The following is a 27,019-nucleotide window of genomic DNA, read 5'->3' as shown; positions in this document are numbered from 1 at the left end:
CTGGGTCCCAACCCCACGTGGGTCCCGGGCTGGCCCTTGCCCCCCAGCCCCGTCCCCGGCCCCGTGCCAGGATGCTGGTGCCCACTTGTTGCGGCCCTGCAGCCGGTGCAGCTCATGACCCTGCAGTAGCAGCTGTTTCTCCAGCTTGTTGGTGGACAGCGAAGTCTCCAGGAGCTGGATCTCCATTCGCGACGTCTGGTTCAGGACCTGTCCCCGCAAACAGGAAGGGGTAGGGGGCTACGCGAGCCCTGCAGGAACGCGCCTCGGCCGCCGTCCACCTGCCCGGGGGCTCTGCCATTCCAGAAACTCGCTGACCTATTTCTATCCTCCCTGCAGTTAGTTTCTACGGTCGCTCACTCGCTCACTCACAGGCCCTGAGTTTATGATCTGCCTTCTGAGTTTGCTCTTCCCCATCACTGCACATGACAGTTCCGTTCTTCTGGCTGCTCAGGGCCCAGGAGGAGTCGCCCTTGAGCACCCCCTCCCCACCCCAATCTAATCTATCACCAAGTCCTGTCAGATCCACCTTCCAGATGGCCATCTGACCATTCCCTGCCCCTCCACGGCCCCCACTCCGGTCTTGGCCTTTGTTGTCTCTCACCCTGCGTCCTGTGCCAACCTCCTCATGGGGCTCCCTGTTCCCACCCAATGTCCCATAGTGTCCTTTCTCTGCTGAGCAGCCCAAGGCAGCCTTTTAAAAATGTGACCCACCTCCTCCGAATCTTCCTGTGGCTCCCACAGCACACAGTGGAACAGTCCCAGTCCTCGCCATGGCCTTCAGTGCCCCGCGCTGTCGTCTGCCCCCAGTGCCTCTCTCTGAACCCTTGCCCACCCCTCTCCCCCTGGTCGTTCCAGCCACACTGACCACCCTGATGTTCCTGGAGCTTGCCGGCCCAGTCCCCCCACTGGGCCTTCTCTGAGTAAGCCTGGCTCCCATCCTACCTTCTCCACAGTGCCTTCCTGGCTTCACCGTCTAAACTCGCAAGCCATCCCTGCACCCTAGCGCGCCCTCCCTCTCTCCTGCCCAGGCTGTTTTCTCCTGGACACGGTCACCCCCTGACATGTGCAAGTTATTCTTCCTGTTCATTTCCCTGGTGGTCATTGGAAAGGGAGGTCCACAAGGGTCGGGATGCATGCCTGTTTCATTTACTGCTGTAACCCGGAACCGGGCATCTCCAACAGTGCCTGCACATAGTAGGGATTCAACGGACACATGCCTATTTGTCATTCGATCTTTTTATCCATTCACTTACTCACCCTCCCCTCCCGTTTATGTGTTTGCTCCCTCCCTCCCCTTCTGTTGCTCTTGAGGTTGAGTGAATTATTAGCCATCTCTCCCCAGGAGCCCTCTGAGCCCCCTGAGGGCTCATCCCAGTGCCCAGGGCAGACCTGGAGTGTCCCTGGAGTCACAGAGGCAGAAGCACCACACCCGGTGTCTGCCCCCAGGGCTCGTGGCTTGGTGCTCAGAGTGTTTTGTAACCGGCTCATCAGGGAAGGGGCCCAGGGTGCTACAGGCCCAGAGGAGGCCCAGACCTGAGCCAGGGAAAGAGGCCGAGGCAAGATGACCTGGGCTGTGAGCTGGCCCGGCTGGCCACAGCCTCCCCCCTTCCCCTCCCCCCACGCCACCTGCTCGCCCTCCATACCTGAGCCTCCACATCAGTCAGCTTGCGGGTCTGGGCCGTGGTCTGGTTCAAGAGGCTGGTGCCTAGCTCCAGCATGGTGGCCGTCTGGTTCTGGACCATGTGCTGTTGGACCTGTGCCAGCTCTGACCTCAAGTTCATCTGGATGTACCTTTCTAGCTGTGGGGAGACCGTGGGCCGGGGTCATGGGTAAGGGCTGGAGGAAGGCTCCTGTCCCTTCCTGCGTCTCCGTGAAGGGCAAAGAGCAACCAGGGGAGGCCTCTCTGCCAGGCCGGGCCACCCTAACCTCTCACCTGGACCATCCCAGTAGCTTCCTCCCTGGCCTCTCTGCCTCCATCCAGGTCCCATGCACAAGCCATCCTCTACTCAGCAGCCAGAGGGATCTTGTTAAACCTAAGTCAAATCCAATTCTTCCTCTGCTAGAAAGAAACCCTCCCAGAATTCCTATCTTAGAGGAAAAGCCAAAGTCCTCCCTATGACTTCAGTTTCCTCCATGATCCAGCCTTCTGTTCCCGCTCTGATTTCGTCTCCCAGTCCTCTCCCTCACCCTGCTCCAGATCACTGGCCTCTGTGACATCCCTCCAACATAGCAAGCATACCCCTACCTCAGGGCCTTTGCACATGCTGTTCCCTCTGCCTGGAAACTCCCTCCATCTCATCCCCATCTACATGCCTCACTCCCTCGTGTCATTTCAGGTCTCTTCCTACCACTATGACTCCCTGACTTTGTATTACATATTTATCCGTCAGTTGTCTGCTTTACCCTTGGAATGTCAATTCCATGAAGCCGGAGACTTGGTCTTCCTCAACCATTATCTCTGTGTCTAGCAAAATGCTTAGCACACAGTAGGTGCTCAATAAATATGTGTTCAATGAATTGGTAGAAAAAGGGGAGCTACAAGGGTCAGAGAATAGCCCCCAATGTCATGCCCATTACCCAGCCATCAGGGAGTGGGGATGTATCCTTCCCTGCAGGAGAGTTTGCAGGTCTATCCATCAAGTTGGACTTTTCTATTTTCTGCTCCCCTCCATCTGCCAAATGGACTGAACCGGACAGTCTCCAAGGGTTCTCTCAGCTAGGATGTTCTGGGATCCCACGGGCTAATCTCTTTCCCAAGAGCAGTTGAAGCTGGTCTGGCATGAGACCAGGATCAAGTTGCAAAGGTGAACAGCGTGTTCTCAGGGCTCGGTGCCCTCAGGCAGAGAGCTGGCGCCCCTCCTCTATTCTCTCTTCATTCTGCACACATCCTGGCCTCTGGCCATCATCCCTACCCCCTGGCCCTGGCTGCGTCCCTTGCCCTCTCACTTAGTCTTCCAGGAGGTCTGGCAGGGCAGCTCCCAGGATCCCTGGGAAGACAGGCATTCCCCAGGGAGGGGTGGTGACCTTGGCTGGAGTGGGGGCAGGCAGGCTCTGGCTGCTTCCTCCTCGGTCTCTTCTCCCCTCTTGCATCTTAACAGTCTGCCCCTTTCCCTGCCCCCAGCCCCCTGCCGCCCCCCTCTCCTGCTCTCCCCCCTTCCCAATCCCCCCCTCCCCACTGTGATTTTGGAGTGCGTGCCCTTGTAGTGCAACATCAGATCCTGGAGGGGGCGCATGTGGGTGGTGCTGGTATTGACTACCGCAGGGGTTCTCAAAGTGTGGCCCTTGGAGCTTGTTAAAAATGCAAATTTCTAGGTCCCACCCCAGACCTACCGAGTCAGACATTCTGGGGTGGCGCCCAGCCGCCCAGGTGAATCTGCTGCTCAAGTGTGAGAACTGGGGTGGCAGTCACAAAAGGGACTGAGGACCAGGGAGACGGGCACATGGGAGCCTCTCAAGTCCTTGTCATATTGGCCCGTTCCTTCCTTCCCTGCATCATCAGCACCCCACCTCCACCCCGCCCCGCCCCACTGTTCCCTGTAACACACAAGCGTGATCCAACCGCTTCCATCTAAAAACAAATTCTTGACCCCACAGTCCCTCCAACTGCGTCTCCAATTTCTCCGGTCCCCTCAACAGCAAAACTTCTTCAACAAGCTCCTCCGTTTCCTTGCTTCCATGACCACCCTCGCCTCTAAAAACATTAACAATATTATTATGGTGTGCATACAAGAAAGCTTAAGGAATAATATAAGGCAGTCTGTGTATTTGCCATGTTCAAGAAAAACAAATATAACCCAGACTGTTGAATTCGGTGCTCTCTGCCCTCCCTCCCCCTTCCCTCCTTAACCCGCCTGGTCATCATCTCCTGGATGGAGGGACCCTTCCATGGCCTCTTACTCTCCCCCTCAGCAGCAGTTAGCCTAGATGGCCACACCCGCGTTCTGGAAACACTTTTCAGATGCTCCTTTCTCCTAGCTGTCCTATCCGTGGTCACCCCCGCTCTGCCCCCTCCTTTACCAGGCTTCTACATGCTGGGGGCTCTCAGCCCAGTTCTGGGCCTTAGTCTCTCTGCATGTTCTCTCCCTAGGTCAGGGGTCCTTAGTGGGGACCACAGGGTCTGCAAAGAGAATTCAGGGGGGCCCACGAACTTTGCTAACCTGTAAGTAAAATTTGGCATTTCCTTCGATGACGAACGTGGGCCACAAACCATAGCACTCTTAGCTCATCCCGCCCCTCCATTAACCCCTAGAAATCACCAATATTTCCATACCACAGTGCAGGCGGTACAGTATCTTAAATTCTGTTTCTGCTCATCGGGACCTCAGAAAGACGGACATCCTCGGACCCACCACTGGACAAAGCTACAACCGTAGCACAGATCTAATATTGAGTATTTTGACCGCAATGTCAAGATCGCTGGGCGTTCGGATGCTTTTATTTTATGCATTTAAAAGTATCGCTCTGGGGGCGCCTGGGTGGCTCAGTCGGTTGAGCGTCCGACTTCAGCACAGGTCATGACCTCACGGTCTGTGAGTTCGAGCCCCGCGTCGGGCTCTGTGCTGATGGCTCAGAGCCTGGAGCCTGCTTCGGAGTCTGTGTCTCCCTCTCTCTCTCTGCCCCTCCCCTGCTCATGCTCTGTCTCTGTCTCTCTCAAAACTAAATAAACATTAAAAAAAAATTAAAAATAAACAAATAAATAAATAAATAAATAAAAGTATCGCTCTGAAAAGGGATCCGTTAGCTTCACCCAAGACTGGATGTCAAAGCGGACGGGGCCCCAGGTGCCTCAGTGCCTGCTGCAGGTGCTCTGGCTGGGCCCGGGACGGTCACGTGCTGACGACACTGGCTCCGTCTCCTCCCCAGACTTCTCCCCTCCGTGTGCCACCAGCTCACCGTCCCCACGTGGGCTTCTAACGAGCATCTCAAGCAAAAACACCCGCCATGGAACCCTCGGTCCCTCAGCCCCCACTGCCCTGTCTCGGCATCCCCCACCACTCCCCTCTGCAAGCCAGCCTCCCCGCCCCCCACCCCCCTTCTCCATCTTTCCCATCTTGGCAGCTGGCCTCAAACCCAGACCTCCTCCTCCTCGCTTCTCTTTTTCTTGTCTGCTGCAGTCAGTCCCCTAGTGGGTTCTGGCTACCGCGATCCCAATGCGAGTTTGGAATCTGCTCGCTTCCCCACCGGTCAGCTTCCCCTCCTTGCCTCTATCGCCTGGGATTGCTGATGCATGGCTGCTGGGGCACCCCAGGGTGCGTAGACCAGGCCGAGCTATCCTGAGGCTGCTCTCACACGCACTCTCCCACGAGTCACAGACCTCGGGGACCCTGGTTTCAAACGCAGACGACCAGACCCTGAGCTTCAGCTCCAGGCAGATAAAGAGCCCGTTCAGACTTTCTCGGGAGTCTCCCCTCAAGCCTCTCATTTGCAGACGGACAAACTGAGGCCCGGAAGACTGGCCCAAGGTCACTACCTGGTGGTCTAGGTTCCCTGACTCCTGGCCCAGGGCCTTCTTCGGGCCTGCAGAGCTGAGCTGGGGACTCATGGTAGCTTGGGGTCATCTCAAGTGACAGGAGTTCCCTAAGTACCCGCACTGGTCCCACACTTGTCCTGTGGCTGCGAGTGGCTGGGTGGGGCAAAGGCCACCCACAGCTGGGGCCCATCACCCAATTTACCACACCCGCCCACCAGCATGGGTCCTAGGATGGGTAATGTGGGCCAGATGGGCCCATTATGGCCATGCTGGACTCTGGTGAGTAATGTTGGCATGTGTGGTGGGGACAGCCCCTTTGCAGGCTGGAAGGATGGGGGAGGGGTCCCAATGAAGGAGTCCCCCACGTCCCCCCATAGGATTGGACCTGCCCCTTCCTTGTCACCCTCATGCTGCAGATTCTCAGGGTTGAGATGGGGGGGCAGGGGCCTGACCTGCCACCACCTCTCCAGCCTGCAAAGGGGCTGATCTCTGGCCTTCAGGCTATCAACCCTCTCCCTTTGGCCCCGGGTTTGAGTTTTGGCTCTATGACACTCCGACTGTGGGTCTTTAGTACTCGAGGGCTACGTGCCTCTGAGCCTCACTTTATTGATCTGTGACACGAGGACAGGAAACCTTGCTCCTTGTTGGGGAGAGGACGGCTGAAAAGGGACTCGAGGGAAAGGAAAGGAGTTTAGACGGGCAGCGGGCCGGTTGAGGAAGGAGGGTATTCTGGACAGACCACAGATGAGCATCGAAAGGGATGAACAGTCTTCGTGGCCCAGGAGGTCCCCTCAAGCCTGCTTTTCTCCCACATTGTTTACATAAAAAAAGACTGCAGCTGGGGAATGGATAAGCAACCATGGTCCGTCCATCCAGTGGACTCTACTCAACAAAGAAAAGAAAGGAGTTAGTGATCCACACAATAATAAGACTCTAAGAGAGTCTGCAGGATTCCATTTATGTGACCATCTGGAAAAGCCAGAACCCATGGTTTGCCAAGGACTGGGTCTGTGGTGGGAATGGACAGCGAAGGGTCATAGGGGAACTTTCTGAGGGTGTTGGCAATGTTCTGTGTCATGACTGAGCGTGTATATTTGTCAGTGCTCACAGAAACGCCCCGGGTGGCTCAGTCCATTGAGCGCCTGACTCTCGGTTTCAGCCCGGGTCATGATCTCAGGGTTCACGAGATCGAGCCCCACATCGGGCTCTGGGCTGGCAGCGTGGAGCCTGCTTGGGATTCTCCCTCTCCCTCTCTCTGCCCCTCCCCTGCTCAATCTCTCTCTTGCTCTCGCGCTCCTCTCTCTCTCTCTCTCTCAAAATAAATAAATAACAAGCGTAAATAAACGTTAACAAAACAAAACCAAACCTGTAGATTAGAGGTAAAAAACACACACAGTAAAAAACAAACCCGCCAAAACCAGATTCTATAAAATAGCCCATATAAAAGTATGTATTATAACGACAAATATATTTTCTTACGCTAATCCCTCACCCTCGGAGTGTCATTTGTGTATCCACTCAGGGTTTTCTTTTTTTTTTTTTTAAGTTTATTTTTATTTATTTTGAGAGAGAGAGACAGAGAGAGTGTGCTGACTGGGGAGGGGCAGAGAGAGAGGGAGAGAAGAGAGAGAATTCCAAGCAAGCAAGCTCTGGGCTGTCACTCTAGAGCTTGGAGCGGGGCTTGATCTCATGACCTGTGAGATCATGACCTGAGCTGAAATCAAGAGTTGGACGCTTCACTGACTGAGCCACCCAGGCGCGCCTCACCCCCACCCCACTCAGGAATTTCTTGAGCACCTATTATGTGCTAGGCGCTCTACTAGGGACTGGGAAATCAAGAGTGAACAAAATTGGCAAGTTTTCTGATTCCAGGGCAGTTCCACGAACTCATTAGTTAAATCCCAATAGTGATGAGTGCCACGCAGGGAAATGAGACACGGTAGTGAGTGGGGTCGGAGGCAAGTGTGGCCAGAGTGGCAGGGAAACCCTCACCGGAGGGAGCTGCCTGAGCTGAGAGGGTGCGAAGGAGCCAGCTGTGGGAAAGACAGGAGGACGGGAGTTCTAGACAAAGGGAAAGGCAAATGCAAATGCTCTAAGACGTGAGTGTGTCTGGTGTATTTGAGAATCAGGGAGAAGATCAATACCGGTGATAGGCCCTGCCTGTCTCTTCCTTGGAAAATGGCGTGTATAGTTCATATTTGGAAAGAGCGTTTTGTCAACTACGGATAGAAACCAACGAGGAAAGAGTAGTTAGTGTCTTGTATAGGACGAGCCTGGGTTCGCATCAAAACTCTTAGCTTAGGGGCTGTGTGACCTTGGGCGGATACCTCTGCCTGTCTGGGCCTGTCCTCTAGAAAGGGGGTGATCATGGCTCCTATCTCTGGGTCGCAGGGAAGATTCCTGGCGCTATCTACGTACAGCGCCTGAGATGCTGTTATTTAATGTATTAACGCAGGAGCACTATGCGATTGCATCGCAAATCTGTTTTTAAAAAAACTCGGTATCTAGGGGCGCCTGGGTGGCTCAGTCGGTTAAACGTCTGTCTTCGGCTCGGGTCATGATCTTGCTGTCCGTGAGTTCGAGCCCCATGTCCGGGTCTGTGCTCAAGGCGTTAGCTTCCTTTGCAAATCCGTGCATTTAATTCCGTGTTTGAAATCATCTTTTTTCTGAGAGAGGCTCCAGAGCTTTGACGGATGCCGGAGAGACCGAGGGCGCAGGCCTCTGAAAATCCCTCCTCACTGGTGCTCCCTCGGTGGACCATCCGCTCCAAGAGGGCGGGGGCCTCGCCTGCCTTTTCTTCTGGAGCCTGGAAGGGTGTCTGGCGATTCTCAGGTGTTCCGTGGATATTCGTTTCTTTGAACGAACGGACGGATTCGAACACCTCCCCTCCTGGAAGAATTAGCTTTGAGATACAGGACACCAGATGGTTCTTTGCTGCAGCCACTGGGAAACGGAGCAACAGGTGAGGAAAGAAACGCGCTTACAAAAAAATGAAGTCCAGCCCAAGCTGCCGAGTGGGCTTGTCACTTCCAGCCTTTGTGCCTCCGTTTCCCCCATCTACAGGTGGGGGTGACGGTGCCACTCTGTGGGGTTGAGGTGAGAAGGGGTGGAGGTGGAGGTGCTTGGAGCATGTCCGGTCAAGGATGCTGGGGGAGGTGGGGAGGCCAGCAGGGCAGAGCCCACGGTCATGACCCCCGTTGGCTGGAGCCACACTGGAGAGGGTGGCTGGGGTCCCCACCACATTTGTGGGACCCTCTGGGAGTCAAGGGCATCTCTTCACAGCGTCTAGCTCTGGATCACTGCAGGTGGGACCTCATCAAGAGGGTGCGGGCCTGGCCCCCCTGGGTGGGAAGAACGAACACCGGAGGAGAAAGAGACTTGGTGGGAATCCCCCCAGAGGCTGGCAAGGCTTCTAGCACAAGAACTCGAGGCTCTGGCTTTAAATCCCAACGTCTCCACTAACCGGCCGCAGGACCCGAGTCCGACATCTTTGCTCTAAGCCTCGATTTCCTTAGCTGTCAGATGGGGCCCCGGGGGGCCCCAGGGCACATGAACCCACTCTTTTGGGATTAGTGCGAAGGACACTTGGATAAAGATCCAGAGGGGGCGCCTAGCACGGAGCAGGTGTCCCCTGCATCACCCCTGAAGAGGTTCTGGAAAGTTCATCTGGCTTTAACGGTACCTGTTTTCTGCGGGCCTGGAGAGGGCCTCTGTTTTATACCCAGCTGTGAGGCCTCCTGGAGGTGTGGTCTCTCAGAGTCTCCGTTTCCCCAGCTGTAAGATGGGCACAGTAGTAGGGACTAGACCCACCGTTAGTCAGATTTTGTTACTTAATGCATGAATGCCACAGCAATACACGACTGTATTGCCAACCTGTTTGAAAAAAATTTGGTATCTGCAGCTCAAGGCATTTGCTCCTTGAGGTTGTCATGGGGTTCAACGGGACCGCGGCTGTTCAGTGAGGCCGTGCCTGGCGCATGCCGGGTGCACAGTAACTTTGGCAATTGTTATTGTTGTTGCTGCTGGGACGGCTGTAAGTTCTGCCACACAACTCCACCTGCAGCGCAGGGCAGGGCTGGCACGTCTTGGAAAGCCGAGGCTCTGTCCTGGTGTAGAATGTTTGTCCTGGCCTCTGGTCCCTCTGTCCTTTGCTGGTGGGACTTTGCCAGGAGTGAGAGTGGGGGCAGACGTTGCGGGCCCTTGGGGGATGGCGGTTGTCCTGGTAACTCCTTATGGCACCCCATGATGGCCAAGTGTGCTTGGGCACCTTAGAGAGAGCCTTGTAGCGGGGCACCTGGGTGGCTCAGTCGGTTAAGCATCCGACTCTTGGTTTCGGCTCAGGGCATGATCTCGTGGTTCGTGAGTTCGAGCCCTGCACCGAGTTCTGCACTGATGGTGCAGAGCCTGTTTGGGATTCTCTCTCTTCTCTTTCTGTCCCTCCCCGCCCCCCCACCACCACTAAATAAATACATAACACTTAAGAAAAGAAAAGAAAAAAAGAAATAGCCGCTTATCCCCTGCATGGAGGCTCTGCCATTGATCCCATTTTATGGATAAGCAAATGAAGGCTCAGACACAGAGTGGCTTCCCTGAGGTCCCCCATCAAGCTGGCAGATCCTAGATTCCTACCCAGGTCTGCTGATTTTGGAGACCAGAAGGTCAGGTCCAGTGGGCACAGGAGGGTCAGGGCAGGAGCTAAGCAGGTGGAAACCGTGTCCCCCTCACCCCACGCGGGATGGGGTTTTAGCCTTCCAGCCCGTGAGCTCAGAGACCGAGTGAGCCCAGGTGAGCCCTCATGTTGGCTTCTGCCTGTTGCCTGCGTTTCTGGGTCCCCTGCCCAGGCTTGTGCCTGAATCAGACCAAAGGAGAACCAGGGGTTTCCGCAAGCTGGGGTGGTGTCGAGGTACAGAAAGGCCAAGGATTCCCCCCAAAACAACCCCCATGAAACCACAACGAGGCAGTGGGGAGCACGGTTTCTGGTCTCTGCTCCCCAGCTCCGAGCTCTGTGGCTTTGGGTAAATGATTTCATCTCTGAGCTACACCATCCTTCTAATGGCTCAGGCCCAACCTCTTGGAAACCTTCTTCCCTCCCCCTTCACCCCTCCCCCACATCCAATCTGTGGTCTCTACTCTGGGGCCATGTGCAGAATCCGACCACTTTCCCTCCCCCAGCCCCATCACTTCCACCCATCGAAGCCTCCCCAGCTTCCATCATCTCTTGTGGGCTTCCCAGCTGCCCCCCACCTCCCCGCCACCCCCCACCCCTGCTGTGCCTTCAGCTTCTGCACATGCTCCCCAGCCCCAGTCCGTGCCCCACACAGCAGCCAGAGAGAACCCAGCACACCTAAGCCCGGTCATAGCACCTTCTGCTCCAGACTCTGCTGTCACTTAGAGCCCAGGCTTTTTGGTAAATTCCTTTCCAGGAGAGAAAAAACAAAGTCTTTGGAAACGGGCAAAACTGCCCCATAGAGCAGGGTCCAAACTGCGCCGCACTGGAGGTGGGGTGGGAATTAGGGCAAAGCCAGCCAGGCTGAAACCAGGCTCCAGGGTGCAGGGTGGGGGAAATCAGAGCCTGGCCTGATGATGAAGGGGAAAGCAGCCCCCCTCCCCCCCACAGGGACCCAAGCCTGGGCGGGAGGGATATGGGAGCTCACAAGACCAGCAGGGACCACACAGCCAGCCCTGGTTCCCACAAGGGGAAACTGAGGCCCCGATCTGGAAAGCCATTTGTAGGAGGCTGCACACAGGAGCTGGTGGCCCAGTGTGGCCGGCCCCGTGAAAATCTGGAAGAACAGACCTCCGACAGCTTTGCGCACGTGTTTCCATTTAGACGTAAATTTTTGTACTTTAAAATTTTTTGGGAACGGGTGACGCGAGCACATGGTTCGGAAGTCCAAGGAATCAAAGGCTGTGGAGCGCTAACCCAGACCTGCCCCGGTTCCCGTCCCCACGGGCCACTGAAGGATGTGCTGGGTTTACTTCCAGGGAAACGACGCGTGTGCCAGCAGTGAGTGTGCTCATACCCCCCCCTTCTCCCCCCAGCCCTTTTTTGGCAAACACAAGGTCAGCGCCCCATTCCGCACCTTGCTGCTTCTCGCGTAGCGTCAACTTTGGAGGTCACTCCACATTCAGCCCGACAGACCGGCCTCGCTGCTTTAATAGCCACATGGGATTCTGTCTGTGGCCGTCACTGTTTGCCCAGCGGGTCCCCAATAGCTGAGCTCATTTCCAGCTATGACCATCACACCAGGGCTGCTGGGAATACGCTCGCCCACGTGTCACTTAGCTCTCCTGCAAGGCTGCGTCAGGGATAAACCTCTTGACGCAGAACTGCCTGGTTCAGGGGTGTGTACCCTCGTGATGTGTCTGCGGTTTCCACACTGGTTTGGGAGGAGGGGCCCTGGGGGCTGCAGCAGGGGCCACGGGAGCCAGAGCGCTGCCTACCCGAATCCTCCCCCCACACACCCACACCCCTGATCTCAGGACCACTTCATCGGCCTCTTTCTGACTTTTGGATCTCCCCACGAACGTCACCTCCCCTGGGAAGCGTTCCCTGGCCACCCCGCTGAGGGTAGACACCAAGCCCCCTGCCCTACTCCTCCCACTGTGACTGCCGGAGGTTTTGTTTTGTTTTGTTTTGTTTTGTTTTGTTTTGTTTTGTTTTTCCCACAGCCCTTCACCCATCTGAAACCTCCGTTTTCTCCCCAGGAGAAATGCAGGAATGCAGGGCCGCCATTCAGGAGCAGCTTAGCAAGGTAGCTCTGGGCCACCAAGTTCTCAGCCACGTCCTCCAGGCCTCGAGGCAGCGGTCCCAGGCGCGGGAGAGGTACTCAGGAAAGATTTGTTGAAACTGGGGTGTCTTCAGGAGAAACGTGCTAGAAATGACCACGACAGGGTCTCAGCACTCCTTCATCCACTCAACAGACTTGCTCAGATGTAGCCCGGCCCCCGGGGAGAGAGCAGGCTTCGCTCCTGCTCGAGCTCAGTGCCTCCGAAGGGGCATGGCCCTGAGGGCCTTACAAATGTAGCCCATTTAGTCCTTGGCTCGCTCATCATCCCCATTTTACAGATGAGGGAAAGAAGCACAGAGAAGCTGAGCCTGTTGCCCACGTCACACAGCTGGTGAGCACGACCGGCTTGGAACTCGGGCCTTCGGGCTCCCAAGACCACACCCTTCACCCTCAGTGGGCGCCTTGAGGCAGCCAGACTCCAAGATGGCCCCAAGGATCCCATCTCCTGGTCTGCATGCCACGCATAGTCTGTCCCCATAGTCTGTCCCTCGCTGGGCTGAGATCGGCCACCGTGACTGTGGCACATCGTAGAAATGTTGGAGTGTGACTCTCATGGCCACGTCATTACGTTTCGGCTCCTGCTTTGTCCCCTCTTGGCCCTCTTGCTTGACAGGAACTGGCCACCACGTCCTGAGGACCCTCGAGCAGCCCTGCAGAGGGGCCCATCGGGAAAGAAATGGAGCCCGTCACCCCCGCCGCCAGCCAGCACCTGCCTACCAGCCCCGGGAGCGGGTCGCCGAGAGGCTGATCCTTCAGCCCCGGGTGGAGCCTACAGACGACCACAGCCCCCAGCTGATATCCGAGAACAACCACGTGAGAAAACCCGAGTCAGAGCTACCTTGCTAAGCTGCTCCTGAATTCCGGACTCTCAGAAACTGAGACAGAATTGTTTGTGGCTATTAGAAGCTGCTAAATGTTCTGGGGTCATTTGTTATGCCACAGCAGATAAGACTTTTGTGGGGGTTACAGAGGCCAGACCCTCTTGCTTCCAGGTCCCGCCCCCCTCCCCCAGACACACCGCATCCCTGCCACACCCTCCCCATGCCTCAGTTTCCCCACCTCTCCAACGGGGCTGACTCTGTGGCCAAGGGTTGGCCCTGCCTCCTCTGCCTGGTCCCAGCCCCCTTCCCACCCGCTCCGGGCCCACCCAGGCCCTGACCCCGAGGCTCTGAGCTGCCAGGCCCAGCCTTCCTGGCTCTTTGCCCCGCTGTTGCTCTCCTTTTGGGTCAGTGCTCAGAGAGAGCCGAGCAAGTGGGCAGGGAGCCAGGGGTGGAGCGTGTCAGGGACCAGCGGGCTGTTGTGGAGGGGTGTGCCGTTCAGCTCTCAGCTCGGCCCACGATTCCCGGCACAGGCCGGGCTTCTCCCAACCTCAGCGGCAGCCCCGAGTCTAGCGGGGGCCTTGCGCGCCGAGTCAGGCACTGGTTCGGTCACAGCTTCGCCACTCCCTTTCTGTGCCAGCGACGGGGCTTCTCTGGGCCTCGGGGGCCTCGATGGAAAAACGGGGCGCATTGGTTCCTCTTGGCACAGGGGCCAGGGGCATAAAGGAAGCGACTGCTGGAATCTGTGCTTCCCCGGGGGCTGGGATTCTTCCGTCTTGTTTACTGGCGTAGCCCCGGGGCCTAGCGCAGTGCCCAGCACATAGTAGGTGCACCGTTATCTGTGGAACGTTTGTGGCTGTCTTACCCTCTGAGCCTCACCTTGTCTGAGGGTGTGTGTGTGTGTGTGTGTGTGTTGGTATCGGGTGGCGGGTGTCTGTCCAAGGCAAAGAAGCCACAGGAAGATGAGGAGTATGGGGAATAGAGTGGGGGGAGCTAGGCCTGCATTTTCTGTCCGAATTTGGGGTGCTTCTCGGATGTGAACCGGCTACCAGGGCCTTCGGCCTCCCAAGGCCCTGCTATCCCTTTGTAGTCGTCTGCGTCTCAGCCTTGATCTTGGAAGGTGTGTCTGCAACGGGGCCTATGTGATGAGCCCTTATTCTCCCCCCGCGTAGAGATCGAGAAGCGAATCGGGAGAAAGTGAAGAAGAAGCGCGTTTCTCGTGATGGCACACCTTCCTGCCACCTGCGTGCCGGCCCTCTTGCAGAACAGGGCCGTGTGTCCCCGTTGCTTGGCGAATGTGTATTCAGCACCCTCGACGTGCTGGGCGCCGTTCTCGCCACTCTGCGTGTGAAGCCTTTGTTGCCGCTCTCTGTGGTAGGAGCTATCAGCAGCCCATTTTACAGATGAGGCACAGAGTGGTTAAGCGACTCGTCCAAGGACAGGCCGCTCGTCATGGGCAAACCCAGGCTGTCCGGGAGCAGATCGACCAGGCCACGCTTCTGCCAAGTCTCCTTGGCTGATCATTTGACACCACCCCGCCTTTCCCCCCACCCCAGCTCTACCTCGGAGAATAGAGCCAAGCGCGTTCTGGACGGAGTGCGGCCTCGCCGTGCGGCACCAGGCTTTCCCACCCGCGCGACTCTGGCGTGTAACCGCTCTTGTCTGATTTCTAGCAGTCTGGGGGAAAAGAGTGATTGTTCCCCACTTGACAACGGAGTCAACTGAGGCCTGGAGAGGCCAAGCATTGCCCAGAGCTGGTAAGGGAGGATTTGAATCCCACGGCTGAGCTCTTGCCCGCCCTCTTGCACCTTTGGTGTCTGAGGCTGACCCTGAAAACAGGGTGACGCCAATGGGGTCAAGGTCAGGCAAGAAGGGCAGAAGCAGGCCCAGATGTCCACAGTAGAGCAACCGTCCCTGGGCACAGGGCAGAAAAGGGGCTACGTTGGTTCCCAGCACCCAAGATCCCTGAGAGCAGGGTCAGGCCCAGAGAGGTCTGGTATGGCCCCTGATGAGCACTCCAGTCTCAGCCTGGCCACACTCTCCTGGCTCTCCAGGCTTCGGCCACAAGGAACGCTTCTCACTTCCTCCAAATCACCTCGTTCGTTCTCCCCCGGGGCCTTCCCACTTGCCGTTCCCTATGCCTGGAATGCTTTTCCTTTCCCTTCTTTGCCTGAGAAGGACCAGTCTACCTTTCAGAGCTCAGCTCCATCCTTCCTCCTGGTGCCTTTCTTCCATCACGGTCAAGTCTCCTTGCCCCCCACCCCCGGTCCCCGTTATCTATCCCTAGAACAGGCGGGGACTTCCTCACAGTGCGTATCATGGTTGATCATGACACATGAGAAATCACCAGGTTGGTGTCTCTCCCGCTGCTCCTGGAGGGGAGGGATTGAGCCTCTCTCGCTCACTGCTGAATTCTCAGCCCCGCGCAGTGCCTAACACTGCAAGTTCTCAATAGACGTCGGTGGGAGGGGTGATGGGGTAAATGGAGACATGAATGTTCTCACCTGTGTGTGTGTGTGTGTGTGTGTGTGTGTGTGCATGTGTGTGCCTGCTCATAGCTGCCTGCATGCAACCCCAGAACTTAACCGTAAGGAATGCGTTAATTTTCCATGAGGCTCGTGACACACGGTGCATCCTGTTGCTACAGGGGAGGAGACACAGATGCCTTCAGCTGGGATTCAGGAACCCCGAGTTCTGACCCGACCCCTGCCACGGTTTCTGGGGTGAATGTAGTTGAGTCACTCCCTGTGCCCAGGGTCAGGGTACCCGTCTGTACAATCGGGAAGGGGCACAGAGAGGCAGTCCGTGTGGTGGTTAAGTATGGGGTCTGGACCCAGCCCCTGCCTGGGTTCGAAGCCACCTCCTTTGCTTCCTAGCCCCGTGAACTCTCTGGGCCTCAGTTTCCCCATAACAAAAGGGGATCGCAACAGTCCTCACCTTTTAGGATGTTGTGAAATCTCAGGGACCGATGTTTGTAGGACATGCATAGCAGTGCCTGGCACACAGAAAGCCCCAGCAGCACGTTCACCCCAGAAAAGAGAAGAAACCGAAACGGCACCTCCTACTTCCCCGTGAGTTGAAGCAGCACCAGATACACGCGCAGACCTTGGCAGGCGCTCATCATTTGGGCCTCACGGCCAACCCAGGCATGAGCGTACCTCTGCCCCCAGTTTACAGAGGGAAAAGCTGAGGCTCCGGCCTTTCCCGCCTTTGCAGAGCTACAAACCTCACAGCTATAGGATTGGGTGAACAGAAGCAAACCGCAGAAAAATGAAGATAGCATTTCATATAGGAAACCAATATTATGCATTGGTTGGGGAGGGATAGACACGGGGTAAAAGGCTACCAACACTGAACTCACGGTAGCTGTCTCTCCTGGGGGAAGGAAACAGGAGAGGGGCAGGAGCTAAACGGTCTCTTCAGCTGGGTTGTGGGAACAAGGAATTTTACTAGATTTGTTTCTATCTTGGGGCACCTGGGTGGCTCAGTTGGTTAAGCGGCCGACTTCAGCTCAGGTCACGATCTCACGATCCGTGAGTTCGAGCCCCGCGTCGGGCTCTGGGCTGATGGCTCAGAGCCTGGAGCCTGTTTCCGATTCTGTGTCTCCCTCTCTCTCTGCCCCTCCCCCATTCATGCTCTGTCTCTCTCTGTCTCAAAAATAAATAAAAATTAAAAAAAAAAAAAAAGATTTGTTTCCATCTCTTCATACCTCCAAACCATTTCAGTAAAATTTTAAAACGCACAGAACAGGGGCGTCTGGGTGGCTCGGTCAGTTACGCGTCCGACTCTTGGATTCCGCTCAGGTCACGATCTCGAGGTTCGTGGGTTCGGGCCCCGCATCAGACGCCGCACTGACAGTGTGGAGCCTGCTTGGGATTCTCTCTCTCTCCCTCCCTCTCTCCGTCTGCCCCTCCCCCTGCTCCCGCTCCCGCTTGTGCCTGCACTTCCTCACTCCTTCTCTGAAAACAGATAAATAAACTAAAGAAAGGAAGGCAAAATTTAAAAAAAATAAAATAAAATGCATAGAACGAATTGCAAGGAAGTTAACTGGGAGATGACCAGGGAACTGGGAAGACCAGTGATTTCTTTTCCCCCTCCGTGTCTTCACGCACTTCCCCAATTCCCAGCGTTTGCACCAAACGTCGGGAAAGCCCCAAGAGTGATGGACTGGAGACGGGAATGAAGGGTCACGAGGCTCTGCTGGCTTAAGCTTCGGAAGCTCTGCTCCTCTGTAGGGGAGGAGAGGGGAGGGGAGGGGAGCCTCCTCCAGGGTCTGTGGGCACCCCTTCGCCCACCACGTCACTGCATACGTTTTGCCCTATTTTGTCCTCATCCGAGGTCGTTGTTTCCATGATCCCTATTTTGCAGATGAGGACACTGAGGCCGGGGCAGGAGGCAAAGGGACTTTGCTGAGCTCACACAAGGCAAGGTGTGGAGAAGCCGCTGTCGAATTCCCGGGCTGCCACCACGGCGGATTCCCTTGCTGGGCCACGCGTCCCAAGTATGCCATCCCTCCCTGACACTCAGCCGGACGCTGTGCCCCGCCCTGCGCGCACTAACTCGTCGAATCACCCTAACCTGCAAAGCGGCTTCTATCCCTTTCCTCGCCTCTCAGATAAGAAAACCGAGGCACAGAGCGGCCCAGCGATTGAGGCCACACAGCCCACAAGCAGTGGAGCCGCTGGGAGTCGAGTTGAGTCGGGTGGGCTCCACGGCCCATGCTCTCTCTCTGTGGGATTCACCCCAGTCTCTGGCCAAGGGCGGGGGGGCGGGGGGACATAATGATGAGGACACTCAAGTGGGGGCTCTGGGTCCCCTCAACTTTTCAAGAGCTGCCCATGCTGGCAGAAGAGGCTTCAAGAAGTCTCATTGGCTAAAGGCCCCGTGGGGGAAGGGAAAAATCTAGCATCCGTGAGTTTCCCTTTCGCTGGCCAGCATTCTGTCTGTTCTGCAGGTCCCGGCTGGGTCTCCAGGGACCAGGCCACAAGGGACATGTCTTGCTTATTAGCCAGGAGACTGGCCTCAGGGCTGAGAGCGTGGGTTCTGGCAGCAGCCAGCCTGAGAGTAAACCTCACCTCACCCTTTCTGGCCATGAGACCTATCTTTCTTTTATCCTACACGCTCTCTAGGAGGCAGCGAGTGTTTTGAGTTTCGCTTTACAGAGGAACCAGTTGACGCAGGTGGCTTCCCCAGCTGGTCAGTGGCACCCCTGGGATGTGACCCCTCCCACCTCCCCCGACTCTGGGTCCATTCCAGAAATTTCAGAGCTGACTCTGAGGTTAAGCAAACGCTCCGAGGCCAGAGTCTGGGTGGAGGTGCAGACTTAGGGGGCAGGCCTGGGGTCTGTTTTCTCACATTTCCTGCCCTAGAAGACAAGGAGGAGAGGGTCTGGGTACATCCCAGCCCAGCTGAGCTGTGGGCCCTAGGAAGAAAGAGCCAGAAACTCAGGGCCCTGCCCCCATGGGCTGGCCTGGTCGAGGTGCTTGAAAAAATAAACCTGTCCCTCTGGGGGATGCCTCTTGCGGGGCTGCTGGCCCTGGGGCTCCCTGGGTCATCCCTAGGTCAAGGGCATCTGTGCCATCCATTTCTAGGCTCCTTTCTTAGGAAAATAACCCCATTTCTCTAAGAAGCATATGCTCTTCTCCCCACCCAACCCCCTCAGCCCCAAACTGCTTAGAAAGCAGCCAGCGGTGAGGTTAGGAAATCAAACCCCAAGACGTTCTGTTCGGCAACTGAGATTCATTTCTTGTTTGGATAGCCGAAGGCTGAAAATGCCAAGAATTTACGGGCAGCCTGGGGGGGCTGGGGCAGCTGGGAGTCCCAGGCCAGTTTGGGAGGGTCCCGGGCTGGGCCAGGACCCCACGCTGCGCTCCGCTGGATGCGCTGTTGACCCGCATCCAACCGCTGGGCTGAGGGCTTGAGTTGTTCTGAGGTCTGGCGTCAGGGGCCTGGAGCGAGCAGCAGAGGCTGGGGGCAGGGCCAGGTTGAGAGGATCCTATCCGGCCCCTCACCCCTGCTGGCTTGGCTTTGGGTGCAGAAAGGGAAGAGAGAGGGGCCCTGGCTGAGCACCCCAGCTGGGGGGTGGGCCCTGGGCATCTGGCTTGTGTGTCCTGAGTCGTCTGGGGTGGACAGAGTGTTGTGGACACCCAGGGAGGTAGATATGGGAGGGCTAGCTGGCCCGGGGCCGGGGCGGGGGGCGGGGGGGGGGTTGGGGACAGACAGGGAGAGACCTCAGGGACATGCCGCCAGACAGGAGAGAGAGTCACAGAGCGGCAGAGGGACACAGAGATAGAAAGGGGGAGGCAGAGACACATGAGGAGATGGGCAGAGACGGCCGACTGTCACTGGTACAGGAAGGAGAGTGGAGGTCCCCACGTTTCTGGGGTTTGAAGCTGGGCTGCCCTCAGGTGCTGGGGGTGGGTCGGGGAGCCTGCGTCCTTGCCTGTGGCCCCGGGGTTTCCTACTCTCCTCATCTGTAGAATGGGTCCTGCGTGGGAGACAGCAGAGTAGGGCACCTCCTGGCGGGGACCGGGGCCACCGCTCAAGGGGTGACAGCAGCCCAGAGTGACCTTTCGCTGGGCACCTGCTGGGGGCAGACGCTTGCCCGGTCCTGCCGCTCTGAAGCCCACGTCAGACTCTCTCATCACACAGACGAGGCCCTGAGCGCATCACACACACCGGGTCACACAGGCCACACGACTCACCACTGTGCTGCACGGCCTGCTGGGGAGCCTGCCCCCCTGCTGGCTCTGTCCGCCTGTCCGCCCGCCCCCTCGACAGTCCTGGCTGCAGCTTTCCACCCAGATGAGGGGGTGGGGCAGAGCCAGGAGCGGCCCACAGATAGCAGACTCCAGACGTGAGTCATTAGTGCAGAGGCTTTCCAGGGGGAGGGGGGAGGAGGGGAGGGGAGAGAGGTGGAGGAAGGGGAGAAGAGGAGAAAGAAGGAGAGGGGTGGGGTAAGTGGGGGTGGAGAAGCGAGGAAGGGGGAGAGGGAGCAGACCTTCCCGCAAACACCCACCCCCCCCTCCCCGCCACCCCCTGCGCTCTGAGTTTAGGAGGACACGGGCCAGCTGGCCAGCTCCATGCTGGGAGAAGACAACTGGGTGTCTGGGATTCGGGAATCCTTGCCTCCCTCACTTCCTTGACACCCTCCAGAGTCAGGAGAAAGGACCTGGAGCTTGGAGGGCCTGGGCTGGCTGTCACGGCTGGGTGACTCTGGCAGGTCCCTTCCCCTCCCTGGCCTGTGTCCTCACCTATGCACTGGGGGGACAGGGGCAGGAGTCAGGGGCATGGGCTGAGCAGGGGCTGGCCGCTGGCCGCTTGCAGCAAAGAGGGTCTCCTCTGCGGCCACCCCGATGATGGGAATCTGGCCGAGAGCTCGGTCTGGGGAAGCCGGTCATCTCTGCTCATCCCCAGGAATCCCTAATGGCGGTAGTGGTAATTAGTGATGCTTCTAGATCAGAGTGTTTTGAGACTCGTTTTTTTTTTTTTTTTTTCCTCTCCTGGGATGTTACCGCAGAAGCCAAGAAGAGGCCTTTGAGTTTCAAAGACTCTGAGATACACCCAGCCCAAGGGGCATGAAGGGGGCATTCAACCCAAGGAGCCCTTACCCAGGGGAGGGCAGAGCAGATACCTGCTTGGACCCCAGCAGAGACCAGGCAGGACTGGGGGCCCCCTGGGGCCCACCAGCATGGACAAGTGACGTTCCTAGCCTCAAGGCTATCGGACGGGGACGATTGGACTGACTCGTCCCCAAGTGCGCTGCCCTCACCCAGCAGTGCAGGGCTCACACTGGAGATACGGCTGAGTTAAATAAAAGCCCATCGGTCCACTGCATCCCTGCGCAGGTAGGCTACCCCGTGTCCTCACGAAACACCTGCTCTAGTCGGGCAGCAGGCTGAGAGCGGCGTGGGAGCGGTCGCCGTGGTCGTCCCAGCCATCCCCCGACACGTTCCCATTTTGCAGATAGGGAAACTGAGGCTTGCTCATCCACAGCCATGTGGCAAGTAAATGCCAGACCGGGATGTGGACTCAGGTCAGCCTGCCTCCTGAAACAGAGCTCTTTGCCCCACGGCGCCCCATGGACGTCTGGAGAGGGCATTGTGCCACAGGTGGAAGAGGTGGGCTGGGTGCCCTTCTGATCTGAAAGTCACCAGTTTAAATTCTTCCTTTGGCTCAGCCAGTGATGCCTGAGCACCAGGCACCCGGGGGAGTCAAAGATGGATGGGAGGGTGAGGCTTGGGGTAGAGAAGCCGGAGGGAGGTGATGGGGTCGCACGAGGTAGGGAGGCAGCTGGGGAGACAGGAGGATACACCACGAGGAGAGAAGCGGAGGCCACAGGATGGACGGGTCCTTCTGCCTAGGGGCTGGTGGGCATGAAGGATACCCCGGGGCCACAGGAGGCCTTAAACAGAGACAGGTGGGCAGGGAGGGAAGAGCTGAGTGTCAGGCAGCTTCAGGGTTGAGGCACCATGGGCTCTCGGAGGGGAGACATCTGCAGGGTCCGGGTCACGGATTTGGGGCTCAGGAACCCATCAGATGCCGGTTTGGCATCATCATGGGGCAGGTGGGAAAGGGTGCTGCAGGAGCCCTGGGGGCAGTGCCATGAAGGGTGAGTGGAAAGGAGGAGCAGGGACAGAGTCCTGGGAGACACTGGCATTTCAGGGTGGGGGAGGGCCTGAGCGACTGGAGGGACTCACGGACGGTCACGCACCCATATGTTCATGCATTCCTCAGCCGTGTTTGGAACACCTACCCTGTGCCAGGCACTGTTCTGGGCTCCGGGAACTCAGTAGTGAACAAAGAATATGTGATCCTTCCCTCCTGGAGGGCACAGACCAACAGCAATGCTCTAAGAATGGGTAGTGATAAGTGCTAAGAGAGAAAACCAAATCCAGGTTGAGGGGATACAGAGTGACAGAGGGTTATTTTAAATGGAGTGGACAGGGAGGGCCTCTCTAAAGAGGTGACATTTAAGGAGAGACCTGAGGGAGGTTGGGTGAGCCATGTAGGCATCTGGGAGAGGAGTGTTCCAGGGACTAAGGATTTTCTTTTTATTCCAAAGAGATGGGAGTCCCAGGATGGTTTTAAGCAGAGGAGGGACAGGATCTAACTTAGGACCCCTCTGTCTGCTGAATGAAGGAACTGTGGGGGCCAGGGTGGAAACAGGGAGCCCAGGGTGGCTGCCATGATGACCGCCCAGGTAGGAGATGGAGGTGGTCCAGAGTGGGGCAAGGTAGGGGAAGGGGTAGGGAGGTAGGTCAGATCAGGCATGTTTGGAGGATGAGGGCTTGCTGATGGAGACAGTTTCTGGAAGGATGGTGCTGGTCAGCAACATTGAATTTGTCAGGAGATCAAGTATGATGAAGACCGAGCCATGGCCATTGGATGCGGGAGGTGACATTTGGGGGAAGGAGTAAGTGGGATGTGAGGAAGTGGAGGCAGACTGTGTGGACTTCTGAGACCCAGGCCAGAAGTCAGATAGTGTAGGTTGGATAAGAGGCTTGTTTGCTCTACTCTTCCCTCTCTCTCTCTCTCTCTCTCTCTCTCTTTTTTTTTTTTTTTTTACCATGGAAGATACTTATATGGGACTAAACACTGAAGGGGGAAGAATCAGCAGAGGGAGAGTACAGAAGGGGACAGCTGGCTTGGGGAGGTTCAGGGGCTGCAGGGGGATGGGATCTACATCCTAGAAAGGAAAAGAGACCTTGGCCCATAGAGGAACCCCTACCCTCTGAGCTGGAGAAAGGCTCTGGGGACTGGTGGATGTACGGGTGAATCTGCAGGTGTGGGGCTGGCAGCTGAAGAGTGGCTCTCCCTTTGTCCTCATTTCTCATTGAAGCAGGGGGTCATTGGTCTGGTGGGAGGGTGGGGGACAATAAAAACGGAGGCTTGAGGAGGAGGTGAGGTTTGAAATGGCCCTCGTGGAACCAGAAACACACAGATTTCAGAGCAGCACGGAGCCCCCACTGGGTTGGCTCCAGTGCGTGAGGCCAAGAACTCCCTCGGGAGGGATCTAGGGGTGAGATGTGGCAAGCCGACAGGGCAGGCGAGAGGGAGGGCAAGTGGGCAAGGGACAAGGAGAAGATGGTGAGTTGGGGGCTGAGGAGCTAGATGGTTAGGGCAAGAATAAGACAGGAGGTTAAGTGTGGGTGCACACGAGTGTATATGTGAGTATGCACAAAGCAGTTTGGTTGGATACGTGTAGGGTAGTCTCTCCACCTTGGGGATGGATAAACCCAGGGTGTGCTCAAGGCAATCCTTCGGAAAGCAGGGGAAACTATCAGAACTTCAACGAACGTGATTTCGTACATCATCTTTTTGAAAATGGAAGGTTCCATTTCATTTTGTTTTATGCCCTGGACGTATATTAATATGGGTACATGCGCAAAAATATTAAGTAAATATGCACGTATCAGGGGAGTGGACATTGTTTGCTGCTTGGGCACATGCTTTGAACAATTTAGACACCAAGGAGTAAGAAGGCACTGATGCTTGGAGAGGCACCGTGTACTGTTGAATCCGTTTGAAGGCCCTAGGAAGCAGTCTACCTCCCTCCACCCCGTGCCACTGCTCAGACTGTCTTCTGCCCCTGCGGCCCGGGGCTCATTCTCTCCCTTCCTTGCCGCCACTTAGAGGCTCCTGCCAACCTGATCTTGGAACCCATGGGACGCCTTTCCCGCCCCCATGCCTGTGCAGGGCCAAACCTGCCTCATTCGTCTCTGTACTCGGTGCCTTGTTGAAGGCTTGGCACACGGCGGGTGCTGAGTGTCGACCTAAAGCACGAAGGCAGAAGGCCCTAGAGTGGCCCTGACCTCGGGCCAAAACAGCGAGGGGTGTCCTCAGCTCCTCACGCTCTGCCACCCAGCACCCAATCCATCAGCAGGACCGATGTTCCTCCGTCAGAATAAATCCTCATCTTCCCGGCCCGGTCCTGCTCCAGGCCCCTCTTGCCTCTTGCCCGGTGGCTAAGCAGCCTTCTCCTCCCGATGCACCCTGCCCCCTGCCCCCTACAGTGTATTTTGTTCAAAGCAAATCAGGGGTGTCTCCCCTGCTCAAAGCCATGCACTTGGCTCTGATGCTCAGAGCAAGAGAGGGCCAGAGTCCCCCCCGTGGCTCCCAAGGCCCGACACGACCTGCCTCCCCTCCCCTCTCAGATCTCCTGGTGCACCCCTTTCTCCCGTCCTTCTCTGCTCCAGCAGCACTGGTCCCCCCGGTTCCCCAGGCACCCTGACAGCGTTCCCACCTCACAGCCTTTGCCGCTTCCTTTGTAGCAAACGCCCTCCCCGCAGGTACCTGCATGGGCTGCTCCCTTACCTTACTTTGCTTTCTGGGTTCAAACGCCACCCCCTCCGAGAAGTCCTCTCGAATTACCTGACCTCAAATAGCCACCCCACCACTGCTTGCCGTCTTCCCTCCTTCATTTTCCTTCACCGCCTCACATAGCAGATTTTTATTGCACATCTCTTTCTGGCCTCTTTCCCCCACCAGTCCAGCAGGGGACGTATTGTTCTGTTTACTGTTAGATGCCTCGCACCCAGGATGCGCCAGGCCTGTGATCGGAGCTCCGTGGATTTCTATTGGATGAGCGAATGAATGGCTGTGAGGGAGCCAGGTTTCCAGCTCTGACCCTGCCTAGCTTTGCTGTGCGGCACCAGGGCCATCCCTGCCCCTCTCTGTTCCTCACTACCCCAATCTGTACACTTCAGAGACAAGGGCTGCCTGGGCCTGGCCTTTGTGCCGGGGAAGGCCTCCGGGGAGGACGCTCCCCCCGTCCGTGGGGACAGGCCCCCGTGCCGCCCACCGCCCCCTGGGTAGGCCCCGCCCTTACCTTCTGCAGCCACTGCGTGTTGTTCTCCAGCACCTTCTCCAGCTGTCGCACTCGCTGGGCCGGCCAGTCCCCTAGGTTCAGTGCAGCAGCAGCGGGCGAGTCCCTCTGGAGGCTGTTGGAGCCCCCGAAGGCCTCGGGTTCGGGTGGGCAGGGTTCAGGCTCGGGCAGCACGAAGGTGTAGCTGCACTGGCCGTGCTGGACGCGGTGCGCCCGGCGGCGCCCGGCTGCCTCCTGCCCCCTCCGCTGGGCCGCAGTCACGGCGGCCGCGGCGAGGAGGAGGCCGCCCAGCAGCATGGCTGGCCGGGGTAGCATCCGGAGATGCGGCGATGGTGAGGGGTGTCGGGTCAGGGCCCCCCCACCCCGGCGCTCCCCCCCCGGCTCCGGGCCCGGGATGCCTGCCCACCGAGCCTCCGCAGCTGCAAACCCCTGTTTTGGCCGAGCTCTGTCCAGGACAGCTATTTATACTTGCTCCAAATACCACGGCTGCTTCCTCCCACCGCCTCTGCTCCCCGCCCCCGCAGACACCCCCTAACCCTTTCCCTTCCTTCCTCCTCACTCCTGCCCGAGGCTGCCCCGTCCCCGTGCACTGGGCCTGCTCTCCCCGCTTGGCCTCGCCTCTGAGTTATCTACTATCCAGGGGAGGCCTGGCCTCCCTGTGAGAAAGAAAACAACACACACACACACACACACACACACGCACGCACACACGCACAGACACAAACACCAAACCCCCAAAGCTGCCTGCTTCGGAAAACCAAACCCGAGTGAACCCTCTCTTCCTGTCTCTGTCTGTCTCTCTGTCTCTCTCCAACACCCCCCCCCCCCCCCCCGCCCCCAAGGCTGGGATCTCAAGTTTCAGCTCCCCTTCCCCTTCCCTCTCCCCCTCTACCTTCCCCCCCCCCCCCCCACACACACACTCCGATTCCATGTTAGTGCTTGGAACATGAGCAAAGTGACCCCCGGAGAGAGCAAAAGGAGGGGCGCAGAGGGGTGAGGCTTGGAAGGAGGCAGAGAGTCCAATCTGTTTCTAGAGAAAGAGAAAATCCTTGCGAGGCCAGGGAAGTGGGCGCTCCCAGCAGGGAGCTGGCTCCCTTCCTCCCTTCTCCCGTGGGGCCTGGGGGATGTTGTGCCCTGGGGTGGCCCTGCTCAGCAGATGTGACAGCAATGAGGGGTTGTCCTGTCCCGGGGCACGCTGTTCTAGGACTGCCTCTGGCTGGAGGGGGGGAAATGGATTGCTTGGAGAATAGCTTCTGGTGAAGAAGTGTCTCTCCTAGCCCTGGGGTCAGAGGTGGCTGGCTTCCCCGCCCCGGCTCCTGGGTGGCCAGCTGACGATGTTATGCATCCACATCCTGCCCCAGCGGGGTAGACCCCATCTCTTGCACGATGAATGTATGTGAGTCCTCAGCCTGGAAACTGAGGACCTTCTGATTCGCTTGTTTACCTGTTTCCTGGTTTAAATCCTGGCTAGACCAGCTGCGTGACTTTGGGCGAGTCGCTTAACCTCTCTGTGCTTCTGTTTCCTCTTGGCGAACTGAGGAAAATAACACCACCCACTTCACAGAGTGTGAAAATTAAGTGAGTTTGAGCAGGGATGGCGGAGGGTGAGTGCTACATAAATACTTTCTATTGCTGTTATCAGCGTCATAGTTACTGTGTACTTCCCCTCCCCCGACCCACTAGCATGTACCGCCCACGAGAGCAGGACAGGACTTGTTTTGTGGGGACGTGGCGGGGGTGGGGGGGTGAGGGGGGCAAGAGGTACCCAGCAGTGGCTGCATTTCTCTCCAGGGCACCGCCTTCCGCCTTTCTCTGCTGCTTTTCCCAGAGTGGACCCCCCCCCCCCCCCCCCCCCCCCGCCAGCTGTTTGCTATTGTTTTTTCCCCTTTGTTTTCCCAAATCCTAGGGAGTTTTGAATGGGGCAGGCTGCTTGGGGGCAGGGGGAACCAGGAGCGCATCCGGGGGACTGAGGACATTAAACCAGGTGTGTGGGGCTTTGGCAGGAAAAGGAAAGGCCGCTGGTTATCAGCCACCAGCATTCACTGAACTTCCTGCGTGCTCCAGACCCTGCTTGCCCACCTCTGCCTCAGTTGTCTCGGCTGTAAATGGGGTC

General features: G+C 57.3%; 1 protein-coding gene across 2 annotated transcripts in view; it reads right to left on the bottom strand.

Moving 5' to 3' along the window:
* ANGPT4 (angiopoietin 4) overlaps positions 1–25,372 on the bottom strand; it is a 44,908-nt gene extending 19,536 nt beyond the window's left edge. Inside the window, exons 1-3 of one of the 2 annotated variants that reach the window (XM_078444183.2) lie at positions 24,910–25,369; positions 1,644–1,799; positions 86–207 (exon numbers count right to left, since the gene is read on the bottom strand). In XM_078444183.2, the coding sequence (XP_078300309.2) occupies positions 86–207; positions 1,644–1,799; positions 24,910–25,221 (590 nt within the window). In that variant the 5' untranslated portion in view covers positions 25,222–25,369. Of the gene's footprint in view, positions 1–85; positions 208–1,643; positions 1,800–24,909 lie in introns of both variants that reach the window. The other variant, XM_078444184.2, reaches the window with a different exon arrangement.
* Positions 25,373–27,019: the final 1,647 nt, after the last annotated feature.

The sequence above is a fragment of the Panthera onca genome, chromosome A3, assembly GCF_046562875.1.
Source record: "Panthera onca isolate mPanOnc1 chromosome A3, mPanOnc1 haplotype 2, whole genome shotgun sequence".
Classification (NCBI taxonomy): Eukaryota; Metazoa; Chordata; class Mammalia; order Carnivora; family Felidae; genus Panthera; species Panthera onca.
This window is presented reverse-complemented; position numbering and strand designations above follow the sequence as displayed.